This window comes from Varanus komodoensis, unplaced genomic scaffold (genome assembly GCF_004798865.1).
Source record: "Varanus komodoensis strain SLA01 unplaced genomic scaffold, ASM479886v1 scaffold91, whole genome shotgun sequence".
NCBI classification, from domain to species: domain Eukaryota; kingdom Metazoa; phylum Chordata; class Lepidosauria; order Squamata; family Varanidae; genus Varanus; species Varanus komodoensis.
Genome location: NW_025336610.1, coordinates 226,351 through 244,942, shown reverse-complemented (window position 1 = coordinate 244,942; position 18,592 = coordinate 226,351). Strand labels below are relative to the sequence as shown.

Sequence of the window (18,592 nt, the reverse complement as noted above, 5' to 3'; positions counted from 1 at the left end):
GAGCTGCTCGCCGGAGGTGCTCGGGGCGGGGGCCCGCTCCCCGCAGCGGGGCCGCGCCCCGGCCTCGTGTGCGGCCCGCGGGGCGGGGCGGCATTTGCGCCCCCCGTGCCCGGCGCCTCAGCGCGCTCCCGCGGCGCCTCCTGTGCCGCCACGGCCGCGGGGAGCAGGGGGCCCGGGCCGCGCGCGCCCTCGCGCAAGGGCTGGCGGAGAGACCCAGCGGACGGGCGGCTCGGCTGGGCTGCGCGTTGCGTCAGCATCCCCAGCGCCACCTTTCCCCCACGCAGCAGCGGAGACCCCCAGCGGCCTCCCCAGGACGCACCAATCCTGCCTCCTCCAGAGGACAGCGGCGACGCGGGGCAGGGCGGGGCAGGGCAGGCCATTCCGGGGGCGCTGGGCTGCTTCCCCCCCCCCCCCAGAGCCCAGGCAGCTGCACTCCCACCACCAACACTGCCGTTTGTGCTACTGCCTCGGCCACAGCCCGCCCCCCCCCCACGACTTCGGCCGCAGTCTTTTCTGTTGCTGCTGCTGCGCTGCACCGGCAGGCTTGGGGAGCACACAGGAGAGCCCTGGGGGCCCTTCTGGCTGCGGGGGACCTGGAACCAGCAGCACCCCCAGAGTCCTCAGCTCTGCAGGCGCCTCACTTGGCAGAAGAGCACAAGGCTCTGGCTCCAGTCCGGCATCTCTGGGCTGCTGGAGGGATCCCAGGTAGGGCTGCTGGAGGGGCCCCCCTTGGCGCTGGGGAGCCATTCTGGGCCACAGCGGGGGGCCCTGGCTGGGAGGGGCGGGGCGGGCGGGTGGCCGCTGTGCAGAAGCCGGCTTCAGAGGCGGGGCCTGTGCAAGAGCCCCTCAGGTCTGCGGCAGGCAGGCACACGGAAGGCTGGCGCTCCGCACCGCGTCCCCCGCAGTGGCAGCCAGGGTGTCTCTCTGGGAGCTTCCCAGTGGGGTGGCACCCCGTCAGTGCCCCGCTTCCCAGCTGTGGTGCCTGGCAGCAGAGCCGAAGCACCCTTTTTCCGGCATCCGGCGTGTGCCGGCAATGCGGCCACGCTTGCTGCAGGGCCACCGTATCCTCGCGCTCCCGTGAGCTGCGGGAGAGACGTGCCCATGTTGATCCCGCCCGGTCGGCATCTGGGGCTGGCCCCGTGTCCGCAAAGCGAGGTGGCAGTGCAGGGAGATGGCAGGAGGGGGCTGGGGGGGGCGCAGTGCCCTACACCTGCCGGGAAGGGCGGAGAAGCTGCAGGGCTTGGGGACCCCCATCAAGCCACCTGCTCGTCCCGGTCCAGGTTGGGCTGGTGGGTTTCACTTGTGGCCCTCGCCCAGGGAAGGAAAGGGCAGAATTTCTCCACAGCCCCGAGCCTGCAGCTGCCACCTGCTTGCTGGGAGGTGGCAGCCCCCCCCCAGGCAGAACACACACATGTAAACGACAAGACCGGTTATTTGTGACATGAGAACGTCACGGCAAAGCTAGTTGGAACCACCTCCATAAATCTGATTTCGTGAAGAGTAACAGAAGGTTTCATTTCAGAACAACCTCACCCATGCATGTTCCAAAATATCAACAATCCTATGAGAAACAGATGTCTCAAAAAGAGGAGGGAGGGAGTTGTCCTTCTCCCAGGGGCCCCTTTTCTGGCACCCAGGAGAGAGTCCTCCACCGCCTCCCTGCCAGACAAAAGGCGTGTGCCACCGGCTGCTTGGTGGTCGGGGCCGCCGAGCCTCGCGACCCTGGAAAGGTGGCCAGGAGCACTGAGCCAGCCAGGGCGTGAGAGGAACGATCCCAAGACGAGTGTTCAGGGGGCTCAGTGGGGGTCTCCCTTCCTCCCCATGTTTATCATCCGCAGTGCCCGCTTCCGTATTTCTTTGGTCCTCGCCCCATAGACGAGGGGGTTGAGCACGGGGGGCACCAGGAGGTAGACGTTGCTCATGGTGACCTGGACCAGCCGCGGCAGGTTCCTCCCAAACCTGTGCACCACGGAGAGGCCAATCAGGGGCACGTAGAAGGCCAGCACCACGCAGATGTGGGCCACGCACGTCCCGGCGGCCCGGAGCCGCTCCTCCCTCGACGGCAGCCGCAGGACGCTCCGGATGATCATCGCGTAGGACACGAAGATGAGCAGGGAGTCCAGGCCCATCACCAGCAGGATGGCCGTCAGCCCGTACACCACGTTGGGCGTCACGTTGCCCGAGCCCAGGTGCATCACGTCCTGGTGGAGGCAGTAGGAGTGCGTGAGGTTGGCGGGGCTGCAGAAGGCGAGGCGGTGGATGAGCAGGGGCAGCGGGAGGAAGAAGCCCACCCCTCTCGCCACGGCCAGCAGGCCCACCTTCGCCATCACCGGGCGGGTGAGGACGGCGGAGTGCTGCAGCGGGTGGCAGATGGCCACATACCGGTCCACGGCCATGGCCAGGAGGACGGTGGACTGGATGCCCGACAGGGAGTGGATGAAGAACATCTGGCTCAGGCAGGCGCCGTAGCCGATCTCCCGGGCGTCGAACCAGAGCAGGGCGAGCATCTTGGGCATGGTGCAGGTGGAGAGGGCCAGGTCCACCGCCGCCAGCATGCAGAGGAGGAGGTTCATGGGCGCGTGCAGGGCCGGCTCGGCCCTGACGACGAGCGCGATGGTCGCGTTGCCCACCAGGGCCACCAGGTACATGGCGCACAGCGGGAAGGCCAGCCAGAAGTGGGCCGCTTCCATGTCGGGCAGGCCCACCAAGGTGAACGAGGCAGGCAGGCCGTGGGTCCCGTTCGCGGGGGGCAGGCCCTCCCTGCCGCACGCCGGATGTGCCATGTGCTGCTGCTGCTGGTGCTGCTGCGAGAGAAGGAGAAATGCTTGTTGTGAAGCGTCAGGGGAGCTGGGGGCCAGAGCCCTCTTAGCCCCAGGGCCCCCCCCCAAGCGTGGCAGGGGGTGCTGTGCCCGCCGCTCGGCTGGGTGCCTCTTGCCCGGGGCTGAGAGGGGCGGCCGCTGCCAGGAGTGGGCTTAGCGAGGAATCGAGAAAACGTGGGGCCTGGGCTTTGTTCTTGGAGAGCCTGGAATCCCAAACTGGGACAGAACCCAAAATTCCAGGAAGAGGAGCGGAGAGACAACAAGTCAGCTGCCAGCCTTGTGGCCCCTCCAAGCTCGACCCGCTTGTGGAGGAGGAGGCCTTGGTGGCCCCGGTTCCTCAGGCGCGTGAAGCGGAGCCTGGGGGGGGGGCAAACTCCCCTCCTGCCCACGTGCCGGGGGGGGGGGCTGCAAGCAGAGAGGGCAGTGGGCGTGGAAGCTTCGGCCAGGAAAACGTGCTGGTCCATAATGCACTGCAGGGCTCTGAGGGTGACACCCGGTGCACCGAGAGGGAGAGCAGGCAGGGTGGACCGGACCGGACCGGACTGGACCAGACTGGACCAGACCGCCCCGCGGGGCAGCTGCTTCTGCTGCCTGAGTCTGGCTGCTGGCTGCTGGCCCGGGAGGTGGCAACCCCATGCGAGGGTCTGCGCGCCACTCAGCAGCACGGCACGTGGCAAAGGGCGGCTCGGGCCGTGGGTCCCACTCCCTCGGCGCCGCTCCTGAGCGCTTTGCAGGATCAGGGCCTCAGCCCAGCGCCCAGCGGGGCACTCGGGGCTGCACACCGGGCTGCCATGGATGCAGGCCGAGCCGAGGAATGCAGCGCGACCGACCCGGAGCCGCCACAGCCTGAGCGAGAGCGAGATCGCTCGCCCAGCTGAAATGCATCCACGCACCAGTCGGTCAGTGGAGGACGAGAGCGAAGGGGCTTGCGAAGCCCCCCCCCCCCGCCGCCTTGCCCCTTCGCCCCTCAGCTGCAGCCTGCCCAGCGTCGCGGGCCTGGGGCAGTTCCCACGGAGTCGTGCACGGAGTCACAGCGCTCGGCCGAGGCTCTCAGGAAGCTGTGTTTATTCGGAGAGCGGCCAACGCGCCCCGAGGGGCCGGTTCCCAGGCGTGCCTCGCCCAGACTTGGCACACGCCCCGCCAGGGAGCCGGGCATCCCCCCGGAGGCTTCCGCAGGCTGCCGCCCAGCCCCAAGACAGCCTCGGCGGGCGCGGCTGCGGCTGCGGCTCCGGGCCGGCGCGGGGCTCCTCGCCGCCGCGCTCCAGCCCCTTGCTGTCCCCTGCGCCCGCGGCCGGCCCCTTCCCCCCCGCAGGGATGCTACTGCACCGCGAGGCCCTGGAGCGACGGGCAGCCGCGGGGCTCCGTCCCGGCAGAGCGCCCCCCCGGCCACGGAGTCCGACAAGGCCTCCGCGCTGCGCGAGCGAGCAGCTCCGGCGCGCCTCGACGCGACGCTCCCGCCCGTTCCTGCTGCGGAGCCCCTGCCCGGAGAGGGACTGGGCCCGGGCTCCGGGAGCGCCTTCCCGCTAGGCAGCCGCTGCCCGAGGCCTTCGCCCCTGCAGCCCTCCCGGGACGGCCGCGGCGGCCGCCGCCCCACAGAAACACCGGCGCGGGGGCGGCGCGGGAGCAGCCCTCCGGAGGGGTCGGATCTCGGCTCCCAGCAGCCCTGCCCCTGGCCATCCCGGCTCCGGGCGCTGGTCCAGAGGCGCCTTCTGTCCTGACCTACACCGTGGACCCCACGCAACCTGCGCTGGAGCCGAGCAGCCCGAGGCGGCCAGAGCGGGCGTCTCTCTCTCTCTTTCCCCCTCTCTGAACAGGAACGGGGCACTCCGCGGAAAACGTCCCGTGTCCGTCCATCAGCCGCAGCGGGAGGAAGGTCCGGAGCGCCATGTGCTGGCCAGGGCGCGCGCGGTGCCACCCGAGGCTTGTGCCCCCGCCGGCCGCCACCCCCAGGCCGCGAGCTCTGGCCCCGGGGCATCTGGAGAGGCGCGCTCCTGGCCGCCAGCGCCCGTGGCAGCCCCGCACCCGCCAGGTGCCCCGGGGCCTCCGCCGCGCACGCACCGCGGGACCGGCCCGCCCGCCCGTTCTCCGGCGCGCGACGACCCCAGCCCCGCGGCGCCCGGCCCGGCGAATTCGGGGGCCAGAGGGGGAGGAAGGGGGAGGCCTCTCGCATACCGGAGAAAGCAGGCGCCCATGCGAAACCGCCCGAGCATCTCCCCGTCTTCCGCGGTCGAGGCACTGGACGCCGCGGCTGCCCTTGCTGGTCCTCCCGCTGCAGGGCAGGGAACTCCCCGCCCAAGGGCCCAGCCCCGCTCCGCCTCCAAGGTCTTCACGGGCGGAGATGCCTTTCCAAAATAGGGCAGGCACTTTTTTGGAGACTGGGGCAACCGACAGAAAAGAGCAGATGGAGCACCTCCCCCCTCCCCCCACCGCAGGCAAAAGCCGAAGCCAGCTCCGAGGTCCGCACTAGGCCTAAGCAAAGCATGCAAGGCGAGCTGGGCTGGATCAGGCCCCGGGCCGGTTCCCACGCCACCCAGCCGGCCGCCTCCGAGGAGCCCAGGAGCCAGACCTGAGCACAAAGGCCCGCTCCTGGCCGTGTGCCCCGGTGGCTGGGCGCGTGGGCACACTGCCACCTGCGGTAGCCACAGCACAGCCCCCGCCCCTCCGGGAAGGCGTCTGGCCCCCTTTCAGAGTGCCCAAACGGGGGCCATCCCTGCCCCCACGAGGGGGAACCCCTCCCCTGCAGGGTGTACTGCTCGCTCGGAGGTTCCCTTTCGCCCGGGGCCGGGCCCTTCCCACAGCAGGCAGCTGCGCATTCGAGCGCCATGGGGCGAGTCGAGGGCTTCCATCCGGCCGCCCCCCGTTTGTGGGCTTTTCCCAGGCCCGTGGCTGCTTGCTCACCTCCCATCAGCATATGAGAGAAGCGGCGAGTCCACTCCTGTGCACGGAACCGGCCAGCCCTGCGAGGCGCCTTCTCCCAGCCTGGGGAGAACCCCTTGGAGCGGCTCCTTTTCGCCTGAAGCGCCTCGAAGGATGCAAGGAGGCTGATCGCCACCTTAGCAGGGCCACGTCTCTCCAGCCTGCCGGGGCAGGTTGGGTGTTTCTGTTATCGGACAGCACGTGTGTATTTGCAGTCTTCAGAACCTACGGATGGGCATCGGCCCGACAAGTAAGCACGTCTGCCTTTTCTCTGCCATCTGTTATCGTTCTGCCATCCAGATTGCGCATTTGAGCCCCTGTTCTTCCCCCTGCCCTTGCTCTGGACAGATCTGAAGAAGGCCTGTTGAAGATGCCGTTGTTGCTTTGCGCATCCCAAGCCAGTCTCAGTTCGTTCCTAGCTTAGCTTTCCCGACACCTTCCCTGCCATTCCAGGCTACCAGCCTGCATTATTCCTTCGCAGCCCAGCCTTCCTTCCGCCTTCTGTACATGCTCCCACGTTCCCTGCAAGGGATGCTGCCTCAATGAAGGATCACCACCAGGAGGAGGCAGGAGGGGCTGCCAGCCTGTGCCCTGCAGCCACAGGCTCAGAGAGCTTGGAGGCAGCAGGACGAAGGGGCAGGGCAGAAAGCAGAGGACCAGCAGCCCCTGGGGCTGGTGCAGGACTCTCTGGATGGCAGCTGTCCAGGGTGCTTCTGCTCCGCATGAGGATCTGTCAAGACAGCTGTCAAAGAGATGCCTCAGGCCTCCCAGGCCAAAGGAGCCCCCCCCCCCGCACGCCCTGGCTGTAGCTGACCCAGGCCTTCTCACTGCTTGGGGAAGGGCAGTGCATCAGCCCCCAGGAGCCTGGAGGAATGGGGGGCTTCGAGGTTCCGGGCCGCCCACACCCGACATCCCTCTTTGCATCCAGGAGTCCCTGCCTCTTTATCTCTGATTCAACAAGGGAGGGAAGAGAGGCAGACGAGGAGGAGCCCATGTCATGCTGAGACCAAGGCGGGGTCCCAGGGAAAGCGTGTCCCCTTGGGCCGTCCTCCCCCCTGGCATGCTGGCCCTCCGTGAAGCCACAGGGAAAGTGGCCCGTCTCAGGAGCAAAGGTCGCTCCGCCCAGCAGCTGTCCACAGTGGCCTGCCAGGTGCCCACGGAATCCACGGGGAGTGTGTGCCACGCGCCCCCCCGCTCGGGTCCCTCAGCAACCGGCGCACAGGGGCAGATCAGGCCCCCAAGGACCTGACAAGGACTGGCGCTGGGCAACTCACAGCAAGCCACAGGACTCGCTCCGCCGGGAAGGCAGCACCTTGCCCCCCCCCCCCCGATCAGCCCTTTCTTAAAGAATCACATGGCTCTGGAGTCGCTGAGAACATTTTTGTGGCCCTGAAACAACTGACTTCATTTCTGCTCAAAAGGAAAAATCTCGGAGAAAGGACGTCATCTGTTGAAGTGGCTGGGCTCCTTTTGGCTTTTCCAGAGAAGAGAGTTTGTTCGCAGAGGCAAGAGCAAGCTCCTGCAGCAGCCCCGGGTGGATGCCTGCCTCCTCGTGGTGGGCGAGGTGGGGGGGCTGCCCACACAGGTGGGGGCCAGCCAGGCCGGGCAGGCGGGGGAGGCCCATCTGCCCACTGAGAGCGAAGATGCTCTGAGATGCGTGTCCAGAGGCTTCCTCGGGACCAGATTCTTCTTCGGCCCGACCCGGTTCCTCTCCGGCACTTGATTTAGCGAGCTGCAGAGGCAGCTCACTGGGGATTTCGGGGGCTATTCTTGTCCCAAGGCTTCCTCGGAAGTGCGGGACCTCCTGGGATCGGCCCATGTGCCTCCAGCCCTTGGCCCTCGCTCCTGTGCAGGGGGCAGGAACCCGTGGCCCCAAGGCTGCCTGCCGCGCGTTAAGTCTCCAGAAATGCTGCCCCCCCCCCCGTTTCCCACACGGGGAAGGGGAGGATGCCGAAGCACAGGAAGCCGCAGAGGGAGGGGCGTTCCTGAGCGGGAAGGGGATGCTGGCCTTTCCCTGGAACTGCAACGGACGGAGTGGTGGGGAGCGCAGGACACGGGCGGTGCTGCTGCCTGCTGAGTCCGCCCAGCACGGCCTGCAGACGTGGACGGGCTGGGCTTCTGCAAGACCTTGGGCAGCCTGAGCCGCTCCATTGCCTGCCTCCTGCCGGGTCCGGTCTCTGCAGCAAAGATGGGGCCCCCCGGCCCCGCTGCGGAGGTCCCCTCACGGCTTGTGGAGCCTCCTGGGGTCGTGCCAGGAGCAGGTGTGAGCCTTGGGCCCGTCTCTGCAGGACTCGGCACTGCTGTTGCCAGCTGGCGGTCCGGCGGCGTCTCCTGGGCAGTCCCTGCTGCAGAACCGACACGGCGCGCAATTTGGCCCACCTCTTTCCCCCTTCATCAGCTTTTCGCCAGAGTCGAATCTCCTCCCATGGGAGAGGATCCAGGCCACGGATCGCCTCTGCTGCCCCATCTGGCATGGTCCCCACTCCAGCTGCTCTCTGCCCCACCACAGCTCATCTGGCCACTTTTCCCCTTTTGGTAAGGAGCCGGAGCTCCGGCCAGGGCCTCCCGATGCCATGCCGAGCACTGCCCTGAGGCGCTGCACCTGCAGCGGCAGCCGGGCTCCTCTGGCTCTCTCTCTTCCGCTTCCTTTCAGACACAGAGGCATTTCCACTGCCACGACAGAAGCCCCTCCCGGCTTACGCCAAGGCTGATACGGTGGGTGCTCTGAGCCTGCGTGGGCAGCTGCTGCCTCCCGTGAGTTGCTGCCTTCTCAGACTGCTGCTCAGGTGTGCAGAAAGGACTCTGCAGAAGCAGAGCATGGAAACAACAGAAACAGAAGCAGAGCGAGCCAGAAGGGGTCACCCAGACCGTCTAGTCCACTGGTGGCAAAGCTATGGCAGGTGTGCCACAGCGGGCACGCAGAGCCCTCTCTGCCGGCACGCACGCCAAGTCGCCCCACCATCGCCCCGGCAGCCGAGCATCGGATGACAGCGCACAGAGCGGCCATGCGCACGCTCGGAAAGGAGCATCGGCGCCAGGCGGTGATGGCATGAGCCACGACTCATTAGCCGAGACTCGTCTGAGCTTTCGCATGGCCAGTCAGTGCACTGCCAAGGGGGTGTGTGTGTGTGTGTGTGTTGGGTTGCAGTTTGGGCACTCGCTCTCTGAAAGGTTCGCCATCACTGGGTTGGGGTTACAAAAGCTTCCTGAGAGTTTGTTTGTTTATTTATTTAGGAAGCTTCTATGCTGCCCCATTCGCTGAAGCCTTGGGGCGGCTCACAATAATAAGTAAACAATATAAAAACAATATAATTTTTTAGTTAGGACCCCGAGGGTGTGGAATGGGCTTCCACGGGAGGTCGTTGAGGCCCCATCTGTGCGAGTGTTCAAGGATAGGCTGGACATGCACATGGTGGGCATGCCCTGAGAGGAGCCGTCTGGAGCCGGGGGCCAGACTAGATGGCCCGGGAGGCCCCTTCCGCCTCGCTCTGTTTCTGTGTGTCTATGAGCGGGGCATGGCCCAGGCGGTGGGCTCGAGCACCCCTGCTTTCTACCCGTGTGCATTTCGGGGTGACGCAAGCACAGCCCTGCAAATTTACTGAGCCTTTCTGGGAGTGGGCAAATTCACGGAATCTCGGAACCGGAGACTCGGAAGGGGGCAGGCGGCCAACACGTGAGCCCGGCGCCAGGCCAAGTGAGCCCCCTGCCCAGAGGGCCGCCCAGCAGCTCCCCGAACGCCTCCGTGCGGGAGGGCCCACCGCCTCCCTGGGTCAGGGGGCCCGTGGCCGAAGGCCGCCGGGGGCCTGGCTTGGTGCCCCCCGAGCCCGCCCGTCCGCGGCCTGTGCCAGGGATGCCCGAGGGGAGGCCTGGCCTCCGTCCCGGCACAGCCTTCCGAGGACGTGCAGGGAGGGGGCCGCCTGTCCTCCCCGTCTCCCTTTCTCAAGGCCAAACCCGTCCGGGTCGTTCAGCCCCTCCTCACACGGCTCCTGCATCTTCCGTGCCACAGCTGTTTGGCTTCCAAGCTACAAGATTAGCTTCCAGAGCTAATTTTGGCTGCATTTATTTCTTTTTTAGAAACAAAAACAAAGCTTAAGGGAAACTTGCACACCATAGTAGTAAATTAAAGGGAGTTTTCTATTCCCCTCAAAGAGGACATCTGGGAGATTCTTCATATGAAATGTTGTTAGCTCTTGATTATGCTCAACATATCTTTGCAACAATACATTGAAAGAAATTAAAGAAAAAAGCCTTTGAATACAAGCTAATTGGACTATAGCCCCTCACACAGAATGCACGTTTATATTCCTTTATTGGTCCCCATCAAATATTTCTCAGGTAGGAAAGCAAAACATTTTGGCAGGAGCATCCTCCAAGCCAGCCTTCAGAGCTCTCACTTCAGTAATCCTGAAGAGCCTAGAAGGTTCCCGTTCTTCAGGCAGATTCAGAAATGTATTATTAATGATATAGCATGGATGTGGCTGATGAAGCACCTTTTTTAATACAATTTTTATGGTTTTCTACCACTAAGACAATTATTCCAAAGCCATCAGACATACTGGATCGTTATATTATTCTCTTTACAATTAATGTATATTTCAGTCCTAAATATAATTCCATTTTGCTGACCAATGATTTAAAAAGTCCCAAGTTTGATAGTACAGTGGCACCTCAGCTCACGAACGCCTCAGTTCACGATCAAATCAGGTCGCAAACAGAAATTTCATTAAAATTTTGCCACAGGTCGCAAACTCTGCATTGGGCGATGATCGCAAGCGCACCCACCTCCCCTGCAGGGGTGCAATCAAGGTCTTGGGGGGTGGGGAGATGGCCGCGATCTTTGCCACTTTCCTTCACATTTTTGTGAGTAAAAAAATAGTTGCAGAACCCTTATGGGGTTGTTGACCCTTATGGGGAAATGTGACTTGGCTCACGACCCATTTGGGTCACGACCGGAGTCCTGGAGCGGATTAAGTCCCTGAGCCGAGGTAGAACTGCATAAGCATCTTGAAGAATTCCGTCTTGGGGGACGGCAGGCCTGGATGAGGCAGAAGAGCAGGCGGGGAGGAAGTGGCTTGGTGCGCCCGGCTTCCCTCCTGGATTCCCAGGCCGAGCGTGAGAACGGCCCCACCTTGGAAAAGGAAGAGGAGGAGGACTTTCCCAAACGGGGGTGGGCGGAAAGGCGGGGAGAAGCCCTTCCAGGACAGGCGACTGCAGCGGAGTGGTCGGAGCAGCTCCGAAGCGTCCGGCTTTCCCGGTGTCCGTCCTGCAAGCACCGTGGGGCCTGGCGCTTGGCCGAGAGGGAGGGCAGGGGGGCGCTTCTGTCCAGGCCAGACCCTCTCCGTGGTCAGAGGCTTCTCCCACAGCTCAGGCAGACGGCGGTCCTGCTGCCGCTTCTCTGAGATTGGCTGAGTTTTGATAAAACACCGCCCTGCCTAGGATGCCGTTTGGGTCTGCAGGCGAGGGGGAGAGGGAGGGGTCCGCTCACGGCACTCTGGGGTGTCGGGGCACACTGCCCTCAGCATGTGGGTGACCACACACACTTCTGTGCCTGCGGAGCAGGAGCTTGTGGGAAACCTGGAAAGAGAGGCCGCCTCCCCCGCATGAATCCGTCCCAGGCCCTTTTGCTGCCCCCAGATCCGTGGCCCCTCCGGGAAATGAGTGCCACTGCTGAATTCTGCACGGTGCGCAGAAGCGCTTCCGTGAGCCCAGCTTGCCGAGCCTCGGCACCGAGGGAGTCGCGTCCTGCTCGCTTGCTCCTGATCAGGCATACTTTTGTACACCTCCATCATGACGGCAGTGGGGCTAAGCTGTGTGCACTGGGGGATTCTGGGAAGTGCGAGCAGCACAGATGTCCGGCTGTGACTGCCTGGCCTCCCGGCAGGGCCTGGAACCTGAGGCGGCAGAGATGCGCTGCACGCGTGCGCCTGGGAATCCCGAGATGAGAGAGCGCTGCCGGTGGCGGCGAGAGGCCCAACTCCAACATGCAAATGTAAATCTACATTTTCCTCCTTCATATAGCAGAGCTAAGGATGGATCAGGATTCTGCAGTTGTTGTGACCGGCGAAAGATGTGCAAGGTTTGCGTTACACCTGCAATAAATGCTAAGCTGGGGCATGGCTGGAAGAAAAGGTGAGTGCTGGAGCCCAGGAAGGGGAGAATGGGAAGCGTCCTTGGGCAGAGTGGCGGAACTACCCAAAGAGGTGACCAGCTGTAGCGGAGGGTGCCGAACGGGGGAGAGCCGCGAAGAGGAGACGCCCTGGAGAAGGGAGCCGAAGCCTCGGCCGAGGCGCTGCTCCAGGGGAACCACCAGAGCCTAGGCACCGCTTCCAGCCACTGGAGGAAGGGGCCGGGGACAGCCGGCAGAGGAAGCGCGGCAAGGCGCCCGCGCCACAGGGAGCACGGCGCAGAAAGATGGTGGCCAAGGCATGTTCAGCCCCAAGGAGAGAAGACTTGATAATCAGAGATAATCAGATTTTCAGACAATACAAAACTGGGTGGAATAGTGAACATGCTAGAAGAGAGAATGAAGATCCAGGACGATCTTGATAAACTTGAATGCTGGCCTGAAAGCAATGGAATGAGATTCATTAAGGACAAGTGCCCAGTCCTCCACCCAGGATAAAGAAACCAAGGGCATTGATACAGGATGGGGAACACGTGGCTCCACAGAACTGAAAAAGAAAAGGATCTCGGAGTGACTGTGGATAACAGGCTAAACGTGAGCCAACAACACGATGCAGCTGCCAAAAGGGCAAAATGCTATTTTGGGGTGTATTAACATAAGTATTATTTCCAAATCACAAGAAGTAGTAGTTCCCCTATACTCCTCACTAGTCAGGCCTCACCTGGAACTGTCCAGTTCTGGGCACCAGGAATTAAGAAAGATGCAGAAAAATGAGAAAGGGTCCAGCGGAGGGTAACAGAAATGATCCAGGGTTTGGAAACGCTGCCCTGCGAGGAGGGACTGGGGGAACTGGGCATGCTCAGCCTTGAGAAGGCTGAGGGGGGACATGAGATCCCTCCAGGACCTCCAAGGCTGCCACAAAGAGGAAGGCCAAGGTCTCGTCTCACTGATCCCAGAGTGCAGGACATGGAATAATCAGTTCAAGTTGCGACAGCCCAGATTCAGACTGGACTTCAGGAAAACCTTCCTCACTGTCAGAGAAATGCGACAGGGAAACCAGCTGCCTGGAGAGGTGGGGGGCTCCCCCACATGGGGGACATCCAGAAAGAGGCTGGACAGCCACCCAAGTGGGAGGTGTGGCTTGGTGTCCTGCACCAGCAGGGGCTGGACCCGAGGGCCCCCTTGGCCCCTTCCCACTCTGCTGTTCTATGATTCTGTGGCCGAGAGGGGATATGATACCCCTCTGTGAGTACTGGCAAGGCTGTCACAAAGGAGGACAAGATCTTTTCCCATTCATTCTGGAGTACAGGACATGGAATAGTGGCCCTAAAGTCACAGGAAACCAGATTTATACTAAACAGCAGGAAGAATTTCCTCACTGCCAGAGCAGTACAATGGAGCCTCTTCCCCCAGGGGAGTTGTGAGCTCTCCCTCGCTGGACACATTCAAGAAGCTGCGGGCAAGGGAGAGGCTGCACCTCACCAGAACAAGCAAAAACCTGGAAGAAGCCGGGCCCTCGGGTCCAACCGCTGGGCAGTGCAGGACTCCGGGTTCAACCACCCCTCTCGGGGGGCCAGTCAGCTGCATGCCTCCAGCGTGGGGGGGCCACTGGTTGCACCGTCAGGCAGCCGCCCACACACAGCGCTGCAGACGCGGTCCAGCCAGTGCCGAGCCCGAGCAGGCAGGAGCCGGTGAAAGTGCTGCTTCCACGGAGCAGCTGCCCTTGGCTCAGCCACAGCCGCTCGACTCGGGTCCAGTCTGGGATCTCCAGTTCTCACCGGCAGGATGTGGAGCCACATATTCCCCATCCTGGAACGATGCCTTGAGCTGCTCTCTGGGGCTGCCCTCCGGGGGCCCCAGGGCCGAGACCCCCCAGTGCCACTGAGGCACAAGCTGCCCAACGCTCAAAGCTGCCTGGTGCCAGAGAGGGGCCAGCCTCTTGGGGGGCTGCCCAGTTGCCGGACCTGCTGGCCCCCAAAACCCAGTGAGGGTCCCACCTACTCGCTCCCCCCCGCGAGCCTCGCCAGCCGCCCCCAGTGCCGCGAGGGGAGGGCGCCCGCTCCATGCCCCTTCCTGCCTCGCCAAGAGGGCTCGTGCGATGCGACCTGCCCGCCTCCTCTCATGCTTCCGGCAGAGTCTTGCCCAGGAGCCGCCCTCGGGCCCCCGTGGAGAAGCGCCTTCGCCGGACCTCCGGTGCGGGAGCAGAGCGGGTGAAAGCCGCAGCGGGAATGCGCGAGGCCTTGCCCAGCCGAACGGACCAGGCAGCACCTGGCCCAGCCCGAGGAGCTGCTGGGGAGCAGGGGGCTGGGCGGTGGTCGCTGGGGCCGGTCGTCTGTGCATCGATCTTGGCCGGAAGGGGAATCCACCCAATTCCCCATGTGGCCTTTGTCCTCAGGCCCCCCCGAGGTGATCGGACTTGGGGGTGGGGGCTCGCTGCGGCACTCCCCCCGCAGATGTCTGGACTTCTAATGCTGCAGGTTTCCGTGGCGCCAGGTCAGCGCTGCCCGGTTGGCCTTCACACGCCCGTCTCCCAGCGGGCCTGCTGCTCCCAGTGGCCACGGGGCTTACTCAGAAGCAAGGCGAACGGCACAGACGGGCAAGGGATCGGGTGCGGCACCGCGTGGCACCGCTGCAGCCGCTTCACGAAGCCGCTCGCCGGAGAGGGAAGCAAACTTTATTCAACCTAAGAACATCACATCTCGCCATTTCGCTAGCAACAGAGTCAAGACCAGGGGAGAGGAAAACGCCGCCACGGAAGGGAAGGCTGCTTGCAATCCGGGGGGGCCACGCGGGATCGTCAGTGGTGGCCCTTCACGCTGCTGCAGAGCTGCAGAAGCTGCGTCTAGGAGCGGGGAGAGAAGGCACTTCAGCTGAGCACAAGGGGCAGGAGCCAGGCAGCCCCCAGCCCCGGGGCAGGGCCGTGCGCCGGCCGGCCTCTGCGCCAGGCCCGCTGGGGCCGTGGGGGGCTCGGGCTGCTGGGTGGAAGTGCCCCCGGCAAGGGAGAGCCGGGGGAGCGGGAGGCCGCGGGGATGGGGCGCGCTTGCCCAGAGGCTCACCGACATCTTCTGCACGGTCCCGAGGGTGTCCACGTTGAGGCGCATCAGGTCCTGCCGGCAGAGCTCGCTGGCCCTCACACGGATGCTCTGCGCAAGAAAGCGGCCGTGACGCCCGGGCGGCTGGGGGCGCGCCGTCCTCCGGCAAGCCCACACGGGCCGGGCCGCCTGCCGACCCCCAGTCTGCACGAGTGGGGAAGCCGGGGGAGGGGCCTGCACCCCGACAGTCGCCTACGCAAACGGCAGCACTCGCTTCCCTCCTGACGGCGCCCGGCCCCAAGCCCAGCCGCCCTCGGCAGCACCCCCAGGCGGCTTCCTCCACCGCCCCCCCAGCCCCTCTGCCCCCCTTCATGCTGCCTGCGGGGCTGCCCTCCTCACCCACTGCGCTTGGCAGGGCCCCCTGCTGCCCCCCAGGCATGGCCCCTGGAGCATGCGCTGCGGAGCCTCCCGTTTGACCGCAACAAGCTCAGCCGCCCGCCTTGCACAGGAGAGGGACGCGATCGTGGACGCCACAGGCTCAGGCCACCCAAACCCACCCGCTGCTGGTCTGTGGCGCCCCGTGGCCCCGGGGGCCGGCAAGCGACTGGCCCCAGCCACCTCCCACTAGCTCCTGCTCAGAGGACGCCCTGCCCCACCCCCGGCCAGCCGCCCCCCGCTGCCTTACCTCCCCCCCGCCCATGGGAAGCGTGAGGAAGATCTCGTTGCCGTCCGCCAGGGGACTGCCGTTGGCAGAGATGCTGAAGACACGCTCCTGGGCCGCCGGCGCCCGCAGGCCGGGGGTCTTAAAAATGCTGGGGAGAGAGGCGGGCGCCCGTGTGGCGGCTGAGCAGCCTGGCTGGGGTGGGCAGACCCCAGGGCAGGCAGGCAGGCAGGCGGGCGGGACAGGGCAGCGGCAGTGGGGGGCGGGCCCCCCACCGAAGCTCCCCTGGGGCCGCGGTGCCTCTCGGCTCTGCCTGCCGGGCAGGCCCCGAAGGGGCAGGCGACAGCTCGGCTCACCTGGAATCAAACTTGGGAGTCAGTGTGGGGGTGGCGCCCCGGAAGGCTGCCGGGCCAACCGGCGTGACGAGATTTGCTTTGCTCGGCCTGTGGAAAGCAAGCAGGCACCGCGTCTACGTCCAGCCGTGCCACGCCTCCCCAAAGGCCACGAGGCACTGGGGCGCCCCACCCGAAGCTCCCTGCGCCAGGTGTCCCCGATGTGCTGGGCCACATGCCCATTGCCCGGCCAGTGTGGTCACGGCCACAGCGCGGGAGATCCAGGCCGCAGGCCCCCCCTTACCTTTTGCTGAACTGGGTGGTCCTGGCGGAGGGAGGCCGGCTCCTCTTCGGCGCCGGGGCCTTCTTGGCGGAAGCCTTCGCCTGGAAGACAAGGAGCCGAGCACTCACTCACGGATGGGGCCTGCGGAACCCACAGCTCCCCACGGACCGAGCTGCTGCACTGGGGCTGGTGGGAACGCGTGCCAAAGCCCGACGGCCTGACCGGCCATGGGAGGCTGCGGCGGAAGCCCTGCGCCAGCTCCTCTTCCGAAAGGGGAAGACGTTGCTCACCCGCCGGTGCGTGGCCGAGGGGCGCGCCTCCATTTGCCAGGGACGGGGGAAAGGACCGGGGCCGCTGCTGCCCTCTGGCCGCTAGCCACCCCCTGCCTGTGCTGACAGCCTCCCGCCCTGTGTGCTCTGGGACCCCGAGCCGGGCCCAGTCCTATGGGAGGGGGCTCGCAGAAGCAGTGCGCAGGAGAGCCTTTGGCGCAAACGGGCTGCTTTCGCCTGCAGCCTCGTCCCACAGGAGTCTCTGCATATCGCTGGCCTTTTCACCCCTCCGACCTTCCTTTACGTGAGGTTGTAAAGCAGCCTCACGTCTGCTTCAGTGTGTGTGCGTGTGTGTGTGCGCGTGATTCCACTTAAGCCTCAGTGCCTAATTCGGGGGCGTTGCTTGGCCTTTGCTGTTGCTTCAAGTTTCTGGCTCTGAAGGTGCAGCGGAGGGTCTGGGTGAGGCCTTCTCTCTGCACACCAAGCACGCTGGGAAAGGCCCGACTGTAACAGGCTCAGGCCACAGCAGAGGGAAAGGGGCCGTGCCAGCTGCCCATGGGGGTGGGCAGAGTGCTGCCCGACTGCACCCCAGGCATGGCATGGCCCTTCCCCGGCTTGCGGACCGGCTGCTGGCAACCCTGGGTGCGCCTCGGGTTCTCCTCCGCAACTGCCGGCACTCCTGGGGAAGGCCACCGCACACCCCCCACGCCTGGCACATGCATGCATGCCCCTGTGCTGCCGGGAGTGCGCGCATGGGGAAGCCTTCCCCAGGAGGCCGCTGCCTGTGCTTGCAGGGCCGAGCCAGCCCGGGCGCGGTGCAGGCGCCCTCCTCGCCTCGCCTCGCCTCTCCAGAGGCAGCCCGCATTCCCCACGAGGCACATGCTGCCGGGAGGCTGCTGCGGCTCATGCACACAGCCAGGGCAGCTCCCCGGCGAGCCAGGCCGCGGCCGGCGGCAGCAAAGCTCGGCGCTGCACCAGCCAGCAGGAGCCCCGCAGCCAAGCAGCGCCGCAGGCGTTACCGTCCTCCGTTTCTGGCGCAGCGTCTCAGGATGGGGCTCCAGGGCTCCACCGGCGGCATCCTCCTGCCGGGACCTCTTGCCTGCAGGCAGCACTGGCGTCCCCGTCTCTTCCTCGATGGCCTCGACGGCCTGCTTGACTTTCCTGGCTGGGGGGCATTCAAACCAGCAGGGATCACCCTCCGCTCACGAGCGAGCGGCGTGCCGTGGAAGAGGAGGCGCCCCCGGCTGTGCCGAGCTGGCCCGCCACTGACCTTTCCGGACTGTCTTGAGAGGGGTGTCCATCACCTCAGAGGCGAGTTTGGTGATCTCCTGTATGTCCGCATCCATCTGCAACACAAAGCGCAGGCAAGGCCGCACGCGTGAGCGAGGGGGAGGCCGCTCTGCTGGGACGGTCTGGGGAGCTGCAGCCTGTGCCCCAGGGGCGGCACCAGGGCTCCGCGGAGCAGACTGACAGGGGACGGGCAGGCGGTACCCACCGAGGCAGCCGTCTCCAGGGCTTTCTCGCTTCCTCCTAGAGCTGAAGAGAGGAGAAGCGCCTCGATTAGAGCAGGACCAAGGCGGCCCGGCCGAGAGCAGGGCTGTGACTTGACTGGCAGCAGGGGCCAGGCCCTCCTGCCACCCGGCTTCATGGGATGACCCTGGGCTTGAGCACTGCGGGAGAGGGAGGAGGAGACCTCCCTCTCCCCTTTCTCGGCAGCAGGCATTGCTCTGAACACCTCCGTCGCTTGCTTTGTTCTCAACCGGAACAATTGCAGGTCGCTCTCGCCCCCGGGTCAGTTTCGCGGCCCCTCCCCGCACTTCGCTGCCCTTCGGCGGAGATCCAACCGTGCTCCGGCTCCTGTGGCTTGAGCCCGTCACTCCCCTCCGGGAGGATCGAGCAGGGGCCCGGCCTTCCTTTACGCGGCGGCTTGTCCAGTGCTGCCCGAGCTGCGCCCCCCGGTCCCCCGCGCCCCGAACGCGCCCCGCCCGGGGCCGCTCCCGCCGCAGGGCTCCGTCCCCAGCCGCCAGGTCGCCCCCGCTGCGCCGCGTACCGAGGAACTCGAGCCAGTTCATCTCGCGCAGCGCCAGCGGGACGGAGAGCAGCTTGATGTTGAACGTGTTCTCGACGTCCTTCTGGAGGCTCCTGCCGGCCATGCG

General features: G+C 65.3%; 2 protein-coding genes across 2 annotated transcripts; both read right to left on the bottom strand.

The window, feature by feature from the left end:
• Positions 1-1,414: 1,414 nt before the first annotated feature.
• LOC123017321 (olfactory receptor 51E2-like) lies at positions 1,415-3,975 on the bottom strand. The gene is made up of 2 exons (XM_044418598.1): positions 3,832-3,975; positions 1,415-2,804 (listed from the first exon to the last, which is right to left on the bottom strand). Exons 1-2 carry the CDS (start codon positions 3,973-3,975, stop codon positions 1,797-1,799), a joined length of 1,152 nt encoding a protein of 383 aa, XP_044274533.1. The 3' UTR covers positions 1,415-1,796.
• A 10,542-nt stretch (positions 3,976-14,517) lies between these two features.
• Positions 14,518-18,589, bottom strand: CDCA8 (cell division cycle associated 8). The gene is made up of 9 exons (XM_044418537.1): positions 18,487-18,589; positions 17,932-17,972; positions 17,707-17,782; positions 17,456-17,601; positions 16,189-16,268; positions 15,909-15,995; positions 15,577-15,703; positions 14,916-15,002; positions 14,518-14,701 (listed from the first exon to the last, which is right to left on the bottom strand). Exons 1-9 carry the CDS (start codon positions 18,587-18,589, stop codon positions 14,657-14,659), a joined length of 792 nt encoding a protein of 263 aa, XP_044274472.1. The 3' UTR covers positions 14,518-14,656.
• Positions 18,590-18,592: the final 3 nt, after the last annotated feature.